Source organism: Arabidopsis lyrata (genome assembly GCF_000004255.2).
Source record: "Arabidopsis lyrata subsp. lyrata unplaced genomic scaffold ARALYscaffold_2, whole genome shotgun sequence".
Lineage (NCBI taxonomy): Eukaryota > Viridiplantae > Streptophyta > Magnoliopsida > Brassicales > Brassicaceae > Arabidopsis > Arabidopsis lyrata.
The window spans coordinates 17,606,103-17,621,307 of NW_003302554.1; the positions used below are offsets into that span (position 1 = coordinate 17,606,103).

The window sequence follows — 15,205 nt, forward strand, 5'->3', positions numbered from 1 at the left end:
CACATTCTGACATTAATGTTAATCTAAGTGCAATTAGTTCTATTAGTATGAAAACTGAAAAGTGACTTTTTCGACTCAAATTCAAGTGTGGTGTTATATTTTTAAAAAGTATTTGATGATACAATATAATGTTATACATTTCTGACATCTAGTATATATTTGATGGTTAAAATAAAATAAATTTATGTATATCGAAACGTATGATGTATGCAATTTGATGGGCACAGAATCAATGTACATAGAACCATATAACACGCCATGGTCTACGATTCTTGGCTTTCCATTGACGCGGAGGAGCCAACTTCAAATGCAATTTATTGCAAACTAATTAACTGCATTATCAATAAGTCAAAACTCTCTTTTTAATCATTTCTTACACCCATCTTCACGTTTCCACAATTATTTCAAATTACATTTTTATAATTAGTCACTTTTCTTTATATTTTTATAAAACCAGACCAAGAAAGTAGAAACTTCAATTACATTTGTCTACGGTTTCATTTTGGCACTAGGACTGAACCACAAAAGCTTACAAAATGTTATCTTTGTAACAAAAAAGTACATAATATATAACATCAAGTACTCAGTTTAGAATGTATAACCAACCAAAGTGACTTAAGTGGTTGGTAAAATGTAATCAATCTTTTCCTTGAAGACCTTTAATAAGCATTGATCGTGTATGAGAGATAAATTTGCAGCCACTTGTTTCCATTACTTGGAACAACTCACAGAACCCCTCTACAAAGCCCTGTTTAAGCACACCGTCGATAAGGATTTTCCAAGCGATTTCATCATCGCAATAACCACATCGAAGCAGTTTTTTGAAAACCGAGTTGCCGCTCTCTTTTTCTCCTTCTTCATACAGCTTGCAAATCAACATTTTGCAAAAATCTAGTTGTGGTGAGTGACCATTGCATATCATATCTTCCACAACCTTTGCAGCTTCCTCATACTTTTGCAGCTTATAGTAACATCTAAGAAGACCATTACAAATCTTCTCACTTACAGTTATTCCTCCTTCTTCCATACAATTTAATAATCGCTGTGCTATCTCTAGATTCCTAACTTCACAGATCCCTATAACAAGATCTTCTCATAGCATTTAGCATCAGGGTTACACCCATGACCCATGTTCTACCATTTTCTCAAAAAGTTCGACAACGATATCAAACTCCATCATCCCCCACATAATATCCGGGGACTCTTGCAAATAACTTCCTGTTTCACCACCTTTCGCTGACATATGTTTCATCTCGAACAAGTGTTTGATCAGAGACAAATATGTATGGTGAGAAGGTTCACAACCAGTATCCAACATACGCTTCAAGACATCAAATGCAGAATAAGTCAGCCCTAGAGATCCATAAGCCTTAACCATTGAGGTATAAGTGAACTCATCCGGAGTAACATCTTCTTCCTTCATCATCTCCTCTGCTTCTTGCAATCTCCCTGCACTACAATACGCCGAGATAAATGACCCATAAGTCTGCGCATCAGGCTTTGTCCGGAGGACAACATTTCGTTAAAACATTTATCGGCTTCATCAAAATCTCCTTCTTTAAGCATTCTTGCAATCAGAGTCGTGTATGTACTTTGTGTAGGCTGTAGCCCTATCTTCTCCATCTTTTCCTTGAGTGACAAGGCTTCTTTCAATTCTCCATTACTACATAACCCATGTATCAAGGCATTGAAAGTATACAAATCTGGCAAGCAACTATCAAACAACATTCGAGCATCATCGAGTTTCCCAAATTTACAATATCCATTGACCAAAGAAGTGTACATGACCACATCTGCGTTTATTCCTTTACGCGTAAAGGAATCAAACAGTTCGCGGGCTTCTTCAATCCGCTCATTTTTACATAGAAAATCAATGAAACTACTATATGTACGCTGGTTCGGAACCAATCCGGTTTCTTCCATCAAACTAAGCAATCTATATGCACTATCTAAATTACCAGAGCTACACTGTCCAGCAATCAATGTATTATAAGTTATCAAGTCTGGAACCAAATTTTGCTCTAGCATCTTACTAAGCAGTCCCATTGCTTTGTGCACATTCTTCTTACAAAACCCTTTGATCAATGCATTGTATGTAATAAAATTTGGCATCAACCCATTTTCAAACATATGATCTAGCAACCCACTAGCTTCATCGAGTGTATCTCCACTACAAAAGCTCTGAATAAGCACAGTATACATATAAACATCAGGCTTAATGCCACTCTCTGACATCTGCTTAAACAAATTCAGAGCTTCTGACTTCTTCCCTGATCCACACAAAGCATCTATAAGCACTGTGTATGTACGAACATTAGGACAACAGTTGTCATATATCTTTCATTTTCACCAATCCTCTTTGCTTCACAAAGACCATATATAAGTTGAGTGTAGGAAACCTCATTTCTATGGCAACCGTTCTGAGACATCTCCTTAAAAACCTGAAAAGCTGCATCGATTTCTTTTCTTCGACAATGACCCGTAATAAAAGAAGTATATATATGTGAAATAATCAGGAGTCAAACCAGCCTGAATAAGCCTACTCACATACTGCTTTGCTTCTACTACATATCCAAGCATACAATACCCATTAACCAATGTGTTAAACGTGTAAATGTCTGGAGAAACCAAATCGTCCAACATTTCTGTATAATGTCTCTTCATTTCATCGACTAATCCAAATCTAGACAATGAACTCAACAGAGTATTATAGCATTTAGGACTAAGCATGTATTTAATCTCAAAGCTATCGTCTTTACTCGTTTCCCTACAGAAATCAACAACAAACAAAGCTTCTCGCGCTGAATTATCAATAACGTGATCTTAGGCATCTCATGAGGTATTCCATGTCTACAGAGGAGACTAACCAAAGATGCGTATGAACTAACGTTGTGCTTGAATTTTGGTATCCGAGAGATCCAATCGGAGAAAGTGAGAGCTGTCTGAGGATCAAGATTGAGTGAAAACAGAGAAGAGACATGATTTTAGAGATGGATTGTTCTGCCAATTTGACAATTGAGAGTAATCGACATGGAAGATTAGAAGGGTCAGACTCTGCTATTGAGACACTGTCTACGCGTAAGCAGAGATGATGCGGAGGAGAACGGCCTTCGCCGGAGAAGGTAACCGGAAGAAGTAGAAGGAGAGGGAAGTGGAAGGATTCTCATCGTCGGAAAGTTCTACGTCCATATTCAAGCAACAGTAGGGTTTAGGGGTTTTATCTCAAACCCGGTACAGTGCTCCGTGGCTATTACGTTTGGTATTCTGCATTGGTTTATTATACAGACGGTTAATTAAACCGGGACTTCTACCAAACTCAAGTGAGTCATTACTACGTCGTTTTGTTATGTAAAACGACTGCGTTCGATACAGCGCCTGATCCATCCGCGAGGGTATATCTGTAATATTGATGATAAACATGTATTTTATGGTCAATGCGAATTCCCAATTTTCCCATTTCTTAAATTTTCTCGATCTCCTTTGTTCCGATTCGCCGGTCTTCCAAGTGGAACTGTGGCCAGTGACGAGCGAGAGGAGAAGAGAAGAGAAGATCTGATCTTTAGGGCTTTCAAGGTAACTCATCACATTCTTCTATTTCTCGTTTTCCGACCAGTGGATTAGTTATTTACAAATTCGAGTCTGATAATCTGCTACGGTCTTAATTTGATTGTTTGGTTGGGATTTAGAAGAAGCATGGCAGGAGCTGTTGGAACATCGATGCTAGGGTCTCTTCTTGTGTTTACAGTGATCCTCTCGCTTCAAGAAATTTACAGAGGAAAATTAGCTTCTTCAGAGCTGTTCACGATCCTTGGTGGATTCACAAGCTCTCTCCTCTTTTTGTTTTCTCTCACTGTAAGCTCCTCAATTTTTTTTTATTTTAAATGTGAGAGATCTTTTGTTTTCTTGTCGAATTCCTCTACATTTGTTGTTGAAAGTTTGGATTGATGCGGTTTCTTTTACTTGCAGTTCATTGGCAATTTTCAGGAATCTTCTGGCATCAAGAGTGGTTGGGGTGCAGGTATGTCCTTACTTCTTCGTGAAATCATATTTGTTCATAAGATCAAAACCATTGTGTGTCTACTCTACCCCACTTCACAAGTTTGAGGGCTTAAGAGATGAAATTTTGAATCTTTGATGATGATGCTCTAAGTTCACTTTCTGATAACATATTACAAAAACTTTCGCTTTTATGTCATTATGTGTTACAAAGACTCTTTTAGTGAATCGGTTGTTGTAACCCAAATTTTTTCATCTCATGTCTTCTCTGTATCACCTATCATGTCTTCTCTCACAAATGATAAATGGCTCGAATTTGTTTGCCTCCTCCTGCTTCTGCTTTGTGAAAGTGGTATACTCAACAAGGGTTTGCAATGTATTGAAGCCAATTTTTGTTTCCATGGTAGTCATTCTTGCAGAAATCATAGCTCTTATTGCTGCTAGCACGGTTCATCGGGTTTGTATCACAACCTGGTAAGTGGAAATTCACTAGCTCTGCTTGATATATCCATTTTCCTTGTTTAATTACTTCATGCCTCTCTCGCTAAAAGCAGTGTGGTGATTGTGTTGCTGTTTCTTGATCTGCCTGCAGTTTCTTGTTCTCTGCTGGGCTATTGTACGAGGTGAATAAGATCTCTGGATACATGCTATCCAAAACTGAGTCCAAATCTAAGAGATACTGAACCAGATAATGGAATTGGTGAGGACATGTTATTATGGACTTAGATTTTGGCTCTAGAATGTCTAAGAACACTTCCAACTTCATGAACTGAGATATTTAGAAACTTTAATCCAAAATCCGCATCTTATACTTGATGTGAGAAGTAGGTTTGTTTCTCTTGCAGCTTATAATTATAAAGAGATCATCGTTTTTAGTTGGGTTTATGTTTGAGTCTTTTGGCCTTGATATTTTATCATTTGCTACCGTGCAAATCAACTGGTTTGTATCATCTCTTTATTTTATATGTCATGTATTGAGACCGCAAAAATCGCTGATTCAACTTCAATTACAACTTTACAACAATTGAAATGGATCTTGATCCATCCAAAGTTTCAAACAAAACAAATTATGTGCAGAATGCTTAGGATAAGGCGATAAGCTGTTGTGAAACGTACTATTCTCAGCGGTTCACAGGAAAGCTAAGAAAGTCAATCACACAAAGGCTCATTGACCAAAACGTTCATCTTCTCATTAAGAAACTTAAGCACATCTTCTCTATCTTCTTTGAGAAGCAGCTGTCTTAATCTACCAAACGTCGCACCCGATGGTCGAATCCCCATCTCGATCATCTCCTCTAACAAAACACAAGCTTTTTGAGTGTTAGGCTCCTCGCACAACCCATTAATAAGAACTGAGAATGTATGCATACTAGGGAACACCCCTTTCTTCCTCATGTATTTCCACACTTTATCCGCTGTCTCCATCTCTTTCTTCTCACAAAACATCTTTATCATCATAGTGTATGTGTCTGCATCTGGTTCGCACACTTTAATCATCTTCCTAAAGACATCAAAAGCTTCGTCTTTCTCCCCTCGATCTATTAGATGGCGTAGAATGATGTTACATGACTTGGAGTTAGGCGTCACACCTTTACTCTTCATTTCTTTCAAAACCCTATACACATTCTTCATCCTATTTGTTTTGCAAAATGCACCGATCAATGAATTGAAAACCGCTACATCAGCCTTCATTCCACTTCTTTCCATCTCGAGGAACGTATCAACCGCCTCTTCAAGGCGGGTCTCAGTTCCATAAGTATGTACAAGCACACTATAGATAAAAGTTGTCGGCTTGCAAATGCTTGGATCCATGCTCCTCACAATGCCAAGAGCTTCATCAACTCTTCCAGCTTTACAAAGTATGTCAACCATTATACTATAGGTCACTATATCCGGAAGAGAACCCGCATCAACCATTTCCCGAAAAACCTCTCTTGCCTTGGGCAAGTTGGGTTCTTTCCCCCATCCTTCAAGCAATATGCTATAGGTTTTAGAGTCAGGCGTAAACCGATCCCTCATATTCTCGAAAATTTCCTGTGCTTTCCTCACATTCTTGGATTTACACAAAGCACTCAGCAACCCGTTGAACGCCACAAGATTTGGCGGTAAATCATACTTCTCCATCACATTAAACGCGTAAATCGCCTCATCCACTTTCTGCGCCCTGGCGTACTTCCTCATTACAATACAAAAAGTCTCGACATTTAGCATCTTCTTCTTCATCATTGCATTGATGAGATCCCACATGAGCTTGTACTGCCTAATCTTTGCCGTAGACTCAATCATCATGTGGTAGGCACGAACACTATGCTCGTAATGCCGCTGCTTCTCAGACCATTGGAAGAACCTGTATGCCAACAAACCAGCATTCCTGAATCTATATAAAACATCTTCTACAACTTCTGGTGAAACCCTTAACCCACTTTGATCTAAAGCCGAGTCAATCACCAGTTGTGGAGAAGACATCAATACTTTAGATATGTTCTTCGCCACATCCGCAACATCTCTCACTTGTTCGCTTGAACTATACAGCCTCGCAGACAGAAAACTCTTAGAACACAATCTGGATTGACGATTGAGAATTCTGATCATCGTCATGTTGAGTCTCACTCAGACCGTAAGAGCAAAGCTACATTCCCATAACAAAAAACATAACTGTGAGGGAATACGTATAAACAATCAATCACTCGACTAAAAATCAAGTGATCTAATCCTAAAACGCTTCACTGAGGCATTTCGTCAAACAGTTGATGAACAATATATTATTGTGCACACAAATAAATACACAAGCCAATGCACGGAAAAAGATTTGTGTTTTTTACCTGTATGAATCAAGTGGTGTCTGTTTTCAGGAACAGTGGTTTTTGTCACCGGAGAATTAATCCACTCGGCGACGGCGTCGGAGACTGAAGAGAGACGAGGATACGCACCGTTTTAAAGTGAAATAAATGTGCTACTATGTGTCTGTTTATTATTGGGAGCCATAATAAATGAATCCCAAACCAACAATAAATCACCTAACCAAAACCAAAAAAAAAAAAAAAAAAAAAAGAGATTTTTACATTCGTCGAGCGTGTGATCGAAACGGCGATGGTTGACCAGAGTCCTCGCCGTGTTGCCGTGGCGGCGCTCCTATTACTAGTGGTTATCAGCGATTTGTCAAATTCTGCGGGAGCTGCGAATTCGGTGTCGGCTTTCGTTCAGAACGCCATCTTGTCCAACAAGATCGTCATCTTCTCCAAATCCTACTGCCCGTAAATTTCTCCTCTTTCTTTGCAATTGAAATTTTGTGATTTATGCAACATTCCACGGTGACTGATTCAAAATTCCAAGTCTTTGATTAAGGTTAGTCGTGAAAGTTGTGAGTTTTGTTTGGATGTGTTAGGTATTGCTTGCGGTCGAAACGTATCTTCAGCCAACTTAAGGAAGAGCCATTTGTTGTGGAGCTTGATCAGAGAGGTATCACTTTCTTTCTCACCTTTACCTTCTTTGTGACTAAGGTTTAGTTTGTTGAATTTCAACTTTTTGGGAGATTTGTTTTTGCAGAGGACGGAGATCAAATCCAGTATGAGCTTTTAGAATTCGTTGGTCGTCGTACTGTCCCGCAAGTTTTTGTAAACGGCAAGCACATTGGTGGATCAGATGGTATGATGATCTCACTGTCTCCTCCAAGTTTCATTCTTTTCTCCAAATTTCCCTTTTAACTCACAAGCCTTGGCGCTGTTTATCTTGCTTCAGATCTTGGAGCTGCTTTGGAGAGTGGTCAGTTGCAAAACCTTCTTGCTGCAAGTTGATTTTTAGGACCTCGAATGTGTAGTATGTGTTTTACAGGAACTAGAAATCTTTGGTAGTTGTAGACTGAATGACTCAGTTATATTAGTTATGATTGCATTGATAAAGTCTTGATCTTTTGTTACTGCACTGCTCTGGTGATTGTTTCGCTTAAATAATCCATACTTGTGTGCCTTAGTGAATGGTTCATACGGCAAAGGATTAGATTAGGGAAAGAATAGCAAGTACAAGAACAAGTATGTTGGAATTGCAATTTTACCACAATGGCTGTTTGTCAAAGCTCTTCTATTGGTAATATACTATTATGCTGCCAGTTCATGATTCTTTTGCAGCACATGACAATTAATCGAAGATTTACTCATTAGGACTACAATTCTTGCCTTCAGGGTACAGAGAAGAACTAACAGCATTATTGCTTTTATCTATATCAAAAACAAGCTGATTAAAATTCCCAAATTCATGGTTATTGGTTCTCTTGACCGTTTTTGATATATTGTTTGTGTTTAAAACTGACTCAGTCATCGCTTCGAAATGGTTAAGTCTCAAGCTGATCAGTATTCGCTTCGAAATGGCTTGTAGGACTTTAGATCAAGAAGTACTCCAGCTATGGACCCTGCAGCTGCAGCAATGCTAATTACTAAACACCCTGAGCTGAAGACTTGAAGGCAAACCCATCTGGTGCTCCATCTAGGTATCTTCTTCTGCGCAATGTACATTTCCACTGGGAAATACACCGTCAATGGCCAAAACCCTAGTGCCCCGAGCAGACCCACAACGTCGTTGAAAAACGGAAGAAGCATTGAGATAACTGTCGTTATGATCACAAACACTGTCCTCCATATCAACCTGAGCAAGCCATTTCACACACCATACAAAAGCTTTGATTATTACTACCTACACCTCATGTCTAAAACTCAGATCCCATTAGTTTAGAGACAAGAATTTTTACCTGAAGACATTCAAGTGGAGATGCTTGAAACCTGGAATTGGAATTTTGATATCTCTTGCAATGAACTCACTATCAGGGAATCGAATGGAAGCTTGCTTCTCGATGAAGGCGAACAGAGGTTGGCAATAGACTTGGTATGCACCAATAAGGTGAATCACAATGGCTGCATTTGCAATGTCAAGAAGCCAATAAGGATTATAAAACCCGAAACCGGTTAAGAGATTTCCCGGAGATAGGTCTCCAAAGGCTGCATAACCCATACATCCACACAACATGTAGAACATAGTCGTTACACTGACGCTCACAAGTGTTGGCTTCTTCATCGTTTTCTCTTCTGATGGTGGTGACTTCACTGTGTCCTGTTTCAGACCCCAAAAAAAAAAAAAAAGGATTCAGGTTGGGACTAATAACTAATGGCTTTGATCATCAGTCTTGTAAAGAAGATAGAGTACCTGAATCTCGATGAGAATGATGGAGTAAGAGTAAGCAAAAGCAATGTCTCCAAGAGCTTGGAAGGTTCTCCATATCTTCTGTGTCTCTGTTACTGCTCCTATGCTAATCCCAGTGAGACTTCCCTTCACCTTCCCATTTACTGATGAAACCAAAACACAAAAAACCTATTACTTTTTTGCGTTTTTAATTTAAGACCCTACAAGTTATTTTTGGTTTAGAAAAACGAACCAACAACTTGGGCTATGCCTAGGGCGAGACCGGCAGAGGAATAAGTGAAGGACATTACAGCGGCGAGGATTGAGAGCCACCAAAGTTGATCAAAATCTGGAATCTGAGAGAATAGAATCTGGACTAATCCAAAAGCTATCATGTAAGGATTACTGTTCATGTGACACGGATCTTTCCCTCCACTCTTGTGGAAACAGTTTGATCTCTTTATTGCCCTGTTTTTCCAAAAACAATCATTTTGTCTTTTTGATCAAAAACCAAATTTCGTAGGTTTTAGTGTTAATTAATGAGGACACTCACATCATGCTTATAGCTGAAGCAATTGTGTAGCCAATTGCAACGCCAAAGATATTAAGATACTGAACAATCCCACATAGCGTCACCTTCACGCCACCTATCCAGAAGAATGAAAAATGTTATGTTTTTGTTCTGATCTGATCTCCATTGTCCAATTTCTACTTCGATTTTTTTTGTATTTACCGAGATTAGATCGGACAGCATCCATATAAGTGTAGTTCCTCTTGCCGGAGATAGGGTTGCCAGAGCGGTAACATGCCGCAAGAAGAGAAGAAGTGAAATAAGTGACTGCAGAGAAGAGCAACATCACCACTGGTCCGGCGAGCCAACCTAGCTGCGCCGTAGCCCACGCCAGTGACAAAACTCCCGAACCTATCACGGCCGTTATTATGTGTGCACTCGCCGTCCAAACACTCCCTAAAACCCAAAAACTTTCAAACTTCAAGTTTCTCATTTTGCCAACATAACTAAAACAGAGCAGGTTCCGAGTTCAAAATAACACATTTTTGAATAATTATATAGCTAACTCTCAATAAGAAGCTAAAAAGGAAACATTGTTACCAGTTCTTTTGACTTTTCCGTCGTCGTCCAAGTACTTAGAGCCGCCGGTTTGTGGCATATCGACGGCGAGAACTGTTTGGTGGAGTTGAACCATTTTTTGTTTTTTTTGCTCTGTTTTTTGTTTGTATGTTCAATACTTCAAAGTATGAAGTTACATGCAAAGTAAGTGTTTGAAAGAGTTGGCCTTTAGAAGGTAAAGACAGAAGCTATAAGGGAAATTGTATGGGTTATGTTTAATGCCTTTGTTGAAGAACTGTCTGGTTCTTGTGGATGAAGATAAACTGAGAGTGGAATGCAGATTTATATACACAGAAAAAAAGTGTTCTCTTTTTTGAGGCAAAACAGTACAAAGTAAAAAAGTGTATTAAGAAAATATATCTGTATTGGTAAAAAGTTGGTAGGCCCATTACTCAAGTGTTACTATTGAAAAATTTGACTTCATGAGATATATGAATTATTCGATACGAAAAATTGTATTGAATAAAAAACAAAGAAGAAAGGAAAAATATGGGCATGGAAAATTGGAAGTCCAAGATGCTGCCATCGTTTTCATTTGGACTTAATGTCATTGTTCAACATTTTTGAAAAAACATTCCTGGACGTGTGTTGAAGCTTAATGCTATTTTCACTTACAACTAGATTTTATTAGAGTATATTCAATGAAATAAACTTATACTAGCAAGGGTTTGTGCGCAGAATTTGAAAATTAACAATTGTACTCCTCCGTTTCACAAAGAATGTCGTTTTAAAGTTTTATTTTTGTTTCCTTAAAGAGTGTCGTTTTATGTTTTCAATGCAGAATTTTAAATAAAATCCCAGTTTTATCCCTGTTTTTTCAACTTATTAATTAGAAAGAGAAATTATTTTAGTGTATTAATAAAGGGTAAAAATGAAATTTAAATGCTTTTCTTAATTTGTATGCAAAATGGTAGAACGACCCTCTTTGTGAAACATAGGGAGTATAAGATTAGAGAAAATAAAATGTTTATTTAAAAATAACACACTATGCATTTTGGTTAATTACTGCTTAATTAATTACACTTTATCACTTGATGGTTTACTTATTTCCGCTAATTTACCTTTTAATTAACCCATGACACCCAAATTTAGGTGGTGTTATTGGATTCTAGTTTAAAGGAATTTGATGACTTTAATAAAATCATATAATGTAAATAAGTAAAAAAATTATAAATTGTTGCTAGAGAGTTTTCTAATCTTGTTGATTAGTTTTTCCATTTGTAAAATTTTCAAAAAATCTCTCTATTTTGATGATACTATTTATGATTTTAATAGTATATCTCACAAAATAAAATCAACATTCTTCTTGCCTCGTAGCATCGTTCAAAAAATCTCTCTATTTATAATTTTATTTTGTGAAGAAAAATGTAAAAAATCATAAACCAATAACATAATAATTTAATTCATTAACAATTAGAGATTCTTTTGTTTTAGTTGAATAATACAAATTTTTTATCAACTTCATAAAATTATGAATCCAATAGCTCCAGATTTATGAATATTTTAGAAGACTTTTAAGTTTTTACAAATAAAAAACTAATAACATTTTAACAAAGTTTAATAAAAACTTTAACCGAATAACAACAGATTCTACATAACATTTAAAGTCACTAAAACACTATTTAAACTACAAACCAACAACACTCCCTTATTACAAAAACAACTTGACTTTTTTCTTTAAGTATTTTAACGTATAGTGTTACCGCATAAAGATGTTAAACGAACATTCATGGCATATGGAGAAATCGATGCCGACTTTAAATAATGAGTACACGCAATCATGTGTAGATTTCAAAATGATAACTCAAAACTAAAAGGTGATTTTTAGTATGATCAATAGTAACACACACATATATATCTTACCTAGAATTCGAAAGAATATCACCATAGAAGTTTCTGCTGCAGGTAACTGACTATGAGGCGTGTAAGCTATCTCGTCTTCTCGAAATGATGAAATATTTTGATTACTTTGCCAACTAAACTCATTTTAACATAAATGTCATACACAAAATGTATTGGATTTTGTTGGAGAAGAAACTGTGTCTCACGATCGAGTTCACCAGCTACGTAAAATGAATGTTTATTTATTTGAATTAGAAAACTAAAAAAACGTGCTGGTTTTCAAAAATACCGTGAAAAATAGTTTTCTTGTTATTGTGCGTTGCTTTCGCAAAAGTAAAGGCTTTTTTTTTTTTTGGGAAACTTTCTCCTTTCCAATTCTCCACGGTACTAGAGACAGACTTTTTTTTTTTTCATTACTACCATAAGCTTGATTCGCGGGAAACCAAATATCCTATAAGGACTTAAGAGAAGATTTGTCGTCAGACAAGTCATTAGACTAAAATTGAAAAGGAAATAGTCTCCATATGTATAAAGGGAATTATATTCATACAAAAAGATATCATTCTTTAAAATTCCAAGTTTAAACCTTACACCGCAAAAACGCATACAAAATGTACCAGTCCTTCGAAATGGTTGATTGTTTTTTCTTTCCATGTGTATATTGAAAAGATAATTAAAAATAATAATAAAGATCGAGGAGATCATGGAAAAGAATAGGGTTCTTTGGTTCAGATCATCAACTTGATTAAGCACACACGGAGAGCCATCCTCAATGTCGATTAACGAATTAAAAGAGTGAACCAGAAACGCCTTTCATCATATCAAGTGCACTTTCTTCAACTTGATCCCTTTAAAAAGTGTTATCTTCATTATTAATTTTTATTATATTTGTAAGAGTATACATCGCCATGAGTACTAAATCATCCTAACACTTAAATTCTCCCTTTTCACTTTTCAGACGCCGCGATTTATCTCATTCGAATATAGAGAAAGAGAAGCATCTGATTCGTTGCTTACTATATATTATCGGTTAGGTTTTTTTTAGATATTGTACTATAATTAGTATTTAAATAAAAGTTAGGATCTTACAAAAATATTAGGTTTGGCACTTCCAAGATAACATAAAGAAAGGAATCTGTATTCTAGCTAAGTCTTGAATTCTAATTACACAACTAAACACGAAATAATTTACATGGAAAGAAAATGAACTTCTCCTATCATAGAATTCATTTTTTCAAGCTGAATATGCTATATATAGAATGACGTGGTTCTTAATCCGAGTTCAAATATGATTTTATATTTCATCAATTGTTTAAAATGATAAAGTTAGCATGTATTATTGATGGATACACGAAAGAAGTACATATTGGTCAAATTAAATATCTATTTTTTTAAATAGTAATAATACTGTGGTCTCATGTAAATACTTTTTGGTTTCACATTTTAGTTCAAGAAAATTATGTATTGTCTTTATACGATCAAGATGAGTAGATGACGCATAGTTTGTTGATATTTTGACATCTTTTAAGCAAGGTTTGGTACCAATTGACTTAAGACAACTATCTTGTATGAAACTATTCTTATTTAGAGAGAAAAAAGAATCGTAACTACGCACTATAAGAATCTTTTCCGTTGCTGTGATCGATGAATGCTAACCGGGCCTTGTGGTCTAGTAGTAAAGGCGTCACAGCTGTGACTTCCGCCACCAGGGTTCGAGGCACGGCCACTGGCAGGTTTACATAGGGGAATTGCCAGCCTCGTGGGATTAGTCTTTGGGCCTAGGAAGCCTTTGAGAGACCCGCGGTTATTCAAAAAAAAAAAAAAAATCTTTTCCGTTGTAACTTGTAGCTTTTCGTCATTTATTGACCAACCCACTCCGTGACTACAAATATCTAAAGACGAGTTAATAATCAATCCTCAACATTTTATATGGTAAATCATAAACTTTCGTCCACTATAGATCGCATTTATCAATTGTAATGATCATTGAAATTTCTTAGCACTACACTTTGTTGACAACTCGCAAGCAAACAAATACTAATACATTATGGGATTGGATTTCTATTTTCTTACCTCCTTTATTTAATTTGAGAGTACATTTCGGCATGGCAAGCAAACGTTGTAATGATTCTTCATTTCACTTAATTGTATAGAATTAAAATCTTTGAAAAACAATTTAGGTGAGTTTGTGAAATTCTATTTGAGATTAAATGTGATTAATTACCGTTGTTTTTTAATGGAAATTTATATGAAAACTGAACTAGATAAACTTTAATAAAAATATTTTAAAAAGGTATAAATGTTTGAAATTTTAAATATTATTATAAAGTTTTTGTACCGAGCCCTGGAGAAAGTTATTTATCAATTATTATTATTATTATTATTATTATTGCAATGCCGTTACCGCTGAAATGTTTGAACGTTAGGTAGCATAATGAGATACTTGAATTTATCATATTTATACATGTAATTGCACACAAACAACTTAATTCAAAATGCCTTACCTTGACTCGACGAATATATTTTTGTTTGGACTCAATAATTTGTGTTTCGTAATCGAGTGACACTTGACTGAATCAACTGTTTCTTTTGAAAATTACACACCTCAATAATTTTTTGATTAGCCACAAATAACAATTAATGATTTTGATGATCCTAGTCAATAACAAAAAAGTTAAAATAAAAATAAATATTTATACTCATTTCTATTATTCCCTATTCCTCTACATTTATATTCCTCACAATTCTTCAATACTATTCTTCTATTTTTATTACATTTAATTTCATTTTCCTATGAAATTTACTTATCACGTACTTGGTTAGACTAACAAAGATGTTTTTGTTTCCCATTTGGAAGTAGAGGGATGTCTGACTTAGGCCACAAACAATAAACATGCATTTCCTATTCGACAATCCTATATCCATATCTGATGTAACTAACATTCTCAATGATGTATATAAGTCGATTTAAAACACTTAGTTAACCCATAATAACTTATAATTTCATCTATAAAAAAAAAAAAAAAAAACGAGAGAGAGATGAACAAGGCCGAGATGTTGGCAACCACA

At 36.0% G+C, this 15,205-nt stretch overlaps 5 protein-coding genes across 6 annotated transcripts; 2 read left to right on the forward strand and 3 right to left on the reverse strand.

The window, feature by feature from the left end:
- Window positions 1-199: 199 nt before the first annotated feature.
- LOC110224227 (pentatricopeptide repeat-containing protein At5g65560) lies at window positions 200-3,384 on the reverse strand. Its single transcript, XM_021010100.1, is given in 8 exon segments — window positions 200-1,503; window positions 1,506-2,333; window positions 2,336-2,498; window positions 2,500-2,798; window positions 2,801-2,982; window positions 2,984-3,010; window positions 3,012-3,162; window positions 3,255-3,384. Coding segments are annotated over 8 exon segments (2,646 nt in total). The 3' UTR covers window positions 200-637.
- A 64-nt stretch (window positions 3,385-3,448) lies between these two features.
- Window positions 3,449-4,882, forward strand: LOC9325202 (keratinocyte-associated protein 2). 2 transcript variants are annotated; one of them, XM_002887632.2, is made up of 5 exons: window positions 3,449-3,573; window positions 3,690-3,852; window positions 3,967-4,018; window positions 4,404-4,470; window positions 4,589-4,882. In XM_002887632.2, exons 2-5 carry the CDS (start codon window positions 3,694-3,696, stop codon window positions 4,677-4,679), a joined length of 369 nt encoding a protein of 122 aa, XP_002887678.1. In that variant the 5' UTR covers window positions 3,449-3,573; window positions 3,690-3,693; the 3' UTR covers window positions 4,680-4,882. The 2 variants fall into 2 exon arrangements, with proteins under 2 accessions (XP_002887678.1, XP_020890657.1); XM_021034998.1 differs by having other exon boundaries at window positions 3,455-3,573; window positions 3,687-3,852.
- Window positions 4,883-4,970: 88 nt separating this feature from the next.
- LOC9323743 (pentatricopeptide repeat-containing protein At1g77360, mitochondrial) lies at window positions 4,971-6,943 on the reverse strand. Its single transcript, XM_002889093.2, has 2 exons — window positions 6,819-6,943; window positions 4,971-6,625 (listed from the first exon to the last, which is right to left on the reverse strand). The coding sequence occupies exon 2, from the start codon at window positions 6,592-6,594 to the stop codon at window positions 5,146-5,148; it is 1,449 nt and encodes a 482-aa protein (XP_002889139.1). The 5' UTR covers window positions 6,595-6,625; window positions 6,819-6,943; the 3' UTR covers window positions 4,971-5,145.
- Window positions 6,944-6,998: 55 nt separating this feature from the next.
- Window positions 6,999-7,965, forward strand: LOC9325203 (glutaredoxin-C3). Its single transcript, XM_002887633.2, has 4 exons — window positions 6,999-7,250; window positions 7,382-7,455; window positions 7,543-7,641; window positions 7,735-7,965. Exons 1-4 carry the CDS (start codon window positions 7,087-7,089, stop codon window positions 7,788-7,790), a joined length of 393 nt encoding a protein of 130 aa, XP_002887679.1. The 5' UTR covers window positions 6,999-7,086; the 3' UTR covers window positions 7,791-7,965.
- Window positions 7,966-8,041: 76 nt separating this feature from the next.
- LOC9323744 (amino acid permease 3) lies at window positions 8,042-10,992 on the reverse strand. The gene is made up of 7 exons (XM_021034997.1): window positions 10,277-10,992; window positions 9,899-10,132; window positions 9,719-9,812; window positions 9,419-9,633; window positions 9,190-9,329; window positions 8,738-9,096; window positions 8,042-8,634 (listed from the first exon to the last, which is right to left on the reverse strand). Exons 1-7 carry the CDS (start codon window positions 10,368-10,370, stop codon window positions 8,340-8,342), a joined length of 1,431 nt encoding a protein of 476 aa, XP_020890656.1. The 5' UTR covers window positions 10,371-10,992; the 3' UTR covers window positions 8,042-8,339.
- Between the last annotated feature and the right edge of the window lie 4,213 nt (window positions 10,993-15,205).

What these genes read in the sequence shown, in the direction of transcription:
- LOC9323743 (XM_002889093.2), bottom strand. Translation starts at nt 6,594, where the DNA reads ATGACGATGATCAGAATTCTCAATCGTCAATCCAGATTGTGTTCTAAG.
- LOC9325202 (XM_002887632.2), top strand. Translation starts at nt 3,694, where the DNA reads ATGGCAGGAGCTGTTGGAACATCGATGCTAGGGTCTCTTCTTGTGTTT. An exon ending in TCTTTTTGTTTTCTCTCACT is followed by an intron (nt 3,853 to 3,966) that starts GTAAGCTCCTCA and finishes TTTTACTTGCAG; the next exon opens with TTCATTGGCAATTTTCAGGA. An exon ending in CAAGAGTGGTTGGGGTGCAG is followed by an intron (nt 4,019 to 4,403) that starts GTATGTCCTTAC and finishes TTTCCATGGTAG; the next exon opens with TCATTCTTGCAGAAATCATA.
- LOC9323744 (XM_021034997.1), bottom strand. Translation starts at nt 10,370, where the DNA reads ATGGTTCAACTCCACCAAACAGTTCTCGCCGTCGATATGCCACAAACC. An exon ending in GCTTCAGCTATAAGCATGAT is followed by an intron (nt 9,634 to 9,718) that starts GTGAGTGTCCTC and finishes TTGGAAAAACAG; the next exon opens with GGCAATAAAGAGATCAAACT. An exon ending in CTCCACTTGAATGTCTTCAG is followed by an intron (nt 8,635 to 8,737) that starts GTAAAAATTCTT and finishes TGGCTTGCTCAG; the next exon opens with GTTGATATGGAGGACAGTGT.
- LOC9325203 (XM_002887633.2), top strand. Translation starts at nt 7,087, where the DNA reads ATGGTTGACCAGAGTCCTCGCCGTGTTGCCGTGGCGGCGCTCCTATTA. An exon ending in TGTGGAGCTTGATCAGAGAG is followed by an intron (nt 7,456 to 7,542) that starts GTATCACTTTCT and finishes TTGTTTTTGCAG; the next exon opens with AGGACGGAGATCAAATCCAG. An exon ending in GCACATTGGTGGATCAGATG is followed by an intron (nt 7,642 to 7,734) that starts GTATGATGATCT and finishes ATCTTGCTTCAG; the next exon opens with ATCTTGGAGCTGCTTTGGAG.